Source organism: Vicia villosa, linkage group LG6 (genome assembly GCF_029867415.1).
Source record: "Vicia villosa cultivar HV-30 ecotype Madison, WI linkage group LG6, Vvil1.0, whole genome shotgun sequence".
NCBI classification, from domain to species: domain Eukaryota; kingdom Viridiplantae; phylum Streptophyta; class Magnoliopsida; order Fabales; family Fabaceae; genus Vicia; species Vicia villosa.
The window spans coordinates 30,555,332-30,561,331 of NC_081185.1; the positions used below are offsets into that span (position 1 = coordinate 30,555,332).

At 39.0% G+C, this 6,000-nt stretch overlaps 1 protein-coding gene across 1 annotated transcript in view; it reads right to left on the reverse strand.

Annotated features, from left to right (window-relative positions):
* Positions 1-5,595, reverse strand: part of LOC131613478 (uncharacterized) — a 43,105-nt gene extending 37,510 nt beyond the window's left edge. The window contains exons 1-2 of the mRNA XM_058885145.1: positions 5,509-5,595; positions 5,272-5,463 (exon numbers count right to left, since the gene is read on the reverse strand). Of these exons, the coding sequence (XP_058741128.1) occupies positions 5,272-5,463; positions 5,509-5,595 (279 nt within the window). The remainder of the gene's footprint in view (positions 1-5,271; positions 5,464-5,508) is intronic.
* Between the last annotated feature and the right edge of the window lie 405 nt (positions 5,596-6,000).

Below are 6,000 nucleotides of genomic sequence, written 5' to 3' on the forward strand. Positions count from 1 at the left end.
TGATCTTGATTATTTGATTGAATTCGAGATTTATCGGTGAATAGTTGTTGATGATATATTGATAATGCTCTATGAATTAAGTATATGCACACAAAGTGTTTGATGATTTGATTATGAGAGTTGTGATGATTTGATAATGTTGAGTTGTTGTGAATTAAGGTGCATGTGGATGAATTTTAGAAGTAAGACTTGTTTGGTTCAATTTTAGAATGTGAATTTCAACTTAAGCATGATAATTGGTGTTGACATGTGTAACACCCTTCTAAACCCCGCGACAATTAATTAATTAAATCAGAGTAACATACACAAGGGCGTCACAATTAATAAATAAAATAAACCGCATCGGTCACATGTCATGCATTCACTGAAGAAATCATTCTAACATAACTCATAAATAAACTATCTCATGTTTACACAGCGGAATAAGTCATCAAACCAGCATTTCATCATTAATGCTTTAATCTTCAAACAAGATAAACAAAACAGAATTAATGTCATAAACTAAAAAAACAGCGTTCCCCAGTGTTACACCTATCAGAGCATGACCCGACGCTAACCGACACATTGACTCATGAGCTAATCCTCACCGAGTCGAAGCCGCTATCCTCAATCTGAAAAATATAGTGTAAGGGTGAGTCTCATTCGCAATTAACAAATATTATTGCATTATAAATAACAGTACATCAACAGTTATATTATTCACCCAACTCATCTATATCCAGATCATCCATCAACATACACACATATCATCAAAACAATACAAGAGTATACATATAGTCATGTTATCAATTCCATGCAAAATAATGCAACTGACTCTATGCATGTGGTACCAATCATCATCAATGGGAATCACCCACCGACCGATCTATCATCATCCAGATACGGCCCTGCCAGCACAAATTCCACACAATGGGAATTCTGCCATTCACTGAATCCTCTCATCATCTAGGATTCAGCCCTCTTCAATGCTTATGAATGCATGCAAACATATATATAACATACTTTCATCATCTCCATTCTATGAGTAGCATCGTCTATACTCATTTCATCATCATCATCATTACTAAGCATGTTCATATATACATAAACATCATTCAATACAATCAATCATCAGTAAACCACAGAATCACATCACAAGGTTTACACAGTCTCAAACAGCACACAAAACAGGCCTACAGATCGAAAGTTACACATCATTGAACTTTCCAGAAAATCACAAACAGAATTTTACACATACAGCGACCATACGCGTATCATATAGCCTATACGCATCCATACGCGTATCACCATGCCTCATACGCGTATCATACGCATTTCATCAGAAGCTAAAGTGGCCTAAAACCAACTCATACGCGTATCGGCCTTGCCATACGCGTATCACCAGGACCAATTTCCTCTTTAAAAATTCTCATACGCGTATGAGCATCCTCATACGCTCCTCATACGCAATTCACCAGTACAGGGTATTTGGGACAGGGCAGCTGCGTATCATACGCGTATAGCCCTTGGGGAATGTCCCTCATACGCGTATGACCTCATCCCATACGCGTATGGCACTGTTTCATACGTGAAACACCAGAAAAATGTCCAGAACCTGCAATTTCGTAACAGTCCAAAACCCACTCGTTCTTACTCATACCAGTCCACGATTTTGAGTCTAAAACAGTCAAATTTTCACTCTATTATTCATATGGTTCATTCATACGGATTAATCTATCATCCTACATCAATTCATACATCAAAACCCCAAAATCTAAACCAATTCTTAGGACCCAAAAACCTAACTCTGACATACAAATCAAATTGAATCAACAACACAACTATCATGCACCAATCATCTATAATCACAATAAGAGATGGTAATTGGAAGAGTCCCCCCTTACCTTAGCCAAATTCTTGCTCTTTGGTCTCTTCCTCTTTGTTCCTCTTCTACGTTCTTCGTGTTCCAACTTCCCTCTTTTCACGTTCTGTTCTTTCTTTCCCCATTCTAATTATTTTATGAAAAATAATATTAAATTAGTAAGGGCTTTACTACACCACACCCCCTCTTCTTACTAATCTCACACATGGCCCAAATGCCATCAACCATCATTTTTCCATTATTTTCATAAAATCCATAATAATAATAATTATTAATCTAATATTCAAATTAAATTAAAATTAAAATTATACGGGTGTTACAACATGAGAGGTTATAACCATGAGCATGATGCTGAATTTTTGAGGTTGATTCTTGTTGTTGTTGTGCTTGATGATAATGATTGAAGTTGAATATACTTGGTGCACAAATATGAGTTTAATGTGGAAAATTGTAGTGGTTACACTCTTGAAAATCATGATTCTATGTTATCTTTGCTCTAGCCAATAATATAATTTGATGTGTCGATTTCCACGAGTCATTTCTTGGTGTTTGTGTGCGTTTTCTATGCATTACGGGACTGTTTTAGAAACATTTTAGTGTAGTATTTTAAACTTAGCATTTGTTGTTATGTTCACTACTTTTAACTCTTGAAAAACATAGAAACTAAAGAGATTTTGGCCTAGAGTTTTGGTGTATTTGTTTAGTGTTGATTCAAGGTGATAATAAAGTTTGTTTGCATGTTAATTGTTGCTCTTACTTGCTGGAAATTTCTGCTATGCTTTGCTTGTGGCTTTTTCCCCAATTTTTCTATAACGCGCGCGGTGTGTCGGCTTTACTTCAAAATGTCATAACTCTTGAACCGTGTTGAATTTTTGCGAATGTGAATAATGTTTCTTGAGTAGAATAATGCTTCCGGAGCTGATGGTGAGGTTTAATTTCAGTTTCGGCCGACTTTTTTCATCGTTTTCGCTACTGTCCCGTTTCGGAAATCGTGCTTCCGAGCCGATTTAATAAATTCCGACTGCATATTTGAGTTCCTTGACATATCTTTAGCTTACCATAAAATTTTGGTTTAATTTCGACAAGTTTAGTTTTTATCGGTTTTACCCGATTTTACCGTTTCGGTGTACCTTTTGACGTGTAAATACTTGCTTTGGTTTTTATAATACTTGTGTACATATTTGACTAACATTTGAGTGCTATTTTTGGTTGTTATCTTACTTTCGCTCGATTTATGTTTAAAAAGTGTGTTAATGTCAAATTTCTCATTTCGTTATCCTTTTTCGGTGTAAAGCACCAACGCAATTCTGATTGCGGTTTTTGTTATCTCTAATTTGTGTGCTAGTGTAAGGATTTTGGATAGTCACCGATCGAAGCTTATTACTTGAGTGTCCCGCTTCTCTTGCGGACACAATCTCATTCACTTGTGTCGTGTTCTCGGCTTGGAGACACGATCCTATTACTTTATATCTGCTTGTTTGGTTTGCTTGTTCCTCTTGCAAGTGTATTGTGATTATGCTCGACGCGCATGTCGACCTTTGTGTGCTTTCATGGCTAATCGGTGTGCTGACCATTTGCTTTTGCTTTGCTAGCTCGCTCGCGGGATCCTTAGTTTCCTTGCTTTTCTTCGCTACAGTTTACGGATCATCATCCGTTTGGTATTGATCCCGTTTCATTTTATTTATCTCGCACTTTATCGCTTTCTCGCATCATCCTTTAACATGAGAAGTAGGACCTAGACATGCATCTGGCCAAGCCCTCGAAAGAGGCTCTGTTTTTGTTGGTGTGTTTATATTTGTGCTTTGTGGCAGGGAGTCACGGTGTAATAAGTCATATATGGCACTCCGTTAAGTCCTCATGGAAGGCACGCGGAAAGGGTTAGTAATCAACCCCCGCCTAGTCTCATCGAGTCCGTTTGGTATGCGCACGCTACGCGTTGCTCGCTTCCGAACATGCACAAGATCTTGTTATCGAGTATGTCAGGAAAAGGGTTCATGTAGCCGGGCCCCCGCACTTCCTATAGTCCGCGTCGCTCGACGTTGATGCTCGGTGTACGCACGCACCGTTTTCCTTTACGATCCGTGACGGCTTGGTTGCTGAGAGGGACTCGCTCCTCTTGTCTATGGCCCGATCATTTTCACGAGGTCTAATGCATGGTTGACTTGGGTGATTCGCTCCCCTTGGCTATGGCGGGACCGCTTTTCTACCACTCGGCCAGTGTCGTTGGTTTGTTTGCTTTACGAGCGGAGCTCGTTTGTGTGATACTCTTGTTTGCTTTCGCCTTTTTACCCATAGGTTGCTAGTTTAGTTTAGACTTGTACCCTTTGTATGATAACATTAGGTAGCAAGCTTTTCCCCTTAGTTTAGGTTTTCCTCATGCATTCTTTAAAACACAAACCACACTCTTTGATTTTCTTTTCTTAAGAGCTTGTTATTTCTGCTCCATTCCCAAGCCTAAGTCTCCAAAGGTCGAGCAGCGGAGTGTGAATGTAACTCGTTCACCTAAAAAACACAAAACAAACAGAAACTAATTAGCCGAGCTACGGTAGCTCTGATTATGCAAAACAGATACGTAGGCAGCGGGGTAGGGCCCGTGCGAGCATAATCCTTTCTTTTCCCTACATTCTGCATTCATTTTAGTCCAGATTAGCGTAGATTTGTTATACACCCATAGTTTTAGACACAAGCGTGGATACCATCAAGTACGATGGGCGCGAGGGGTGCTAATACCTTCCCCTCACGTAACCGACTCCCTTACCCTTTTTTCTCTGGTCGTGAGACCGTTGTTTTATTTTGTGGTTTGTTGGCATTCCCTTCCTTTTCAGGATAAATATGTTAGTGGCGACTCTGTTAATTTTCGCGGTAGCGACAGCTACCTTTCACAGATTTTTGAGCATTGTATTCAGTATCGTATTCAGATAGCAACATCTTCGTTCAGGAGATTCTGCCAGTCAACACAGGCTTTTCAAATATGTACTTGATTAAATCCATTTTGGAGATCAACCAAGTGGTATAATTCAACATGTATTGTCTCAATATTTTAGCAGCCCTAGCTAAAGCACAACTAGTCTTTTTGAGTGGAGAATACCGCGACTCACAATCGGTAAACTTCTTACTCAAATAGTAGATAACATACTCTTTTTTTCTAGTCTCATTTGCTGACCCAACACACAACCCATGGAATGATATAGCATAGTCAGATACATAATCAAAGGTTTTCCTTCAACCGAAGGGAGAAAAATAGGAGGTTCAAGTAGATATTCCTTAATACTATCAATAGCCTTTTGACAATCCTCGGTCCACACACATCCCTGATTTTTCTTTAACAACTTGAAAATTGGCTCACATGTGGCATTCACATTGGAGATGAACCTGGAGATATAATTCAAATGCCCAAGGAAACCTCTCACTTTTTTCTCAGTTCTTGGTGCTGGCATCTCTTGAATTACTTTAACTTTATCAGGATCTACTTTGATTCCTTTCTGACTGATAATGAAACCTAATAACTTTTCGGAACGGACACCAAAAGTACACTTGTTCGGATTCAAACAGAGACGATACTTCCTTAAACGTTGAAACAACTTCAGTAGATCTTCCACATGCTATTCCTAAAATTGCAACTTGGCAATCATGTCATCCACATATACCTCAATTTCTTTGTGCATTATATCATGGAAAAGGGTTGTCATGGCCCTTGGGCCCGTCGCACCCTCATTCTTCAACCCAAAAGGCATTACTTTATAGCATAATTTTCCTCACAGTTTGATGAACGTGGTCTTTTATATGTCTTCAGGTGCCATCTTTATCTGATTGTATCATGAGAAACCATCCATGAAGGAGAAAACATCAAACTTTGTCGTACTATCCACCAACATGTCAATGCGAGGTAGAGGAAAATAATCTTTTGGACTGGCTTCATTCAAATCTCTATAATCAACACACATGTGAGCATTCTTGTCCTTCTTTGGCACTGGCACAATGTTAGAAATCCACTGAGGGTATATTGAGGTGACAAGGAAACCTACATCTCTTTGCTTGAACACTTCACCTTTGATCTTCTCGGCCATATCGGGATGAATTCTTCTCAACTTTTGCTTGACAGGTGGATACTCAGGCTTCAACAATAAACGGTGATCCAC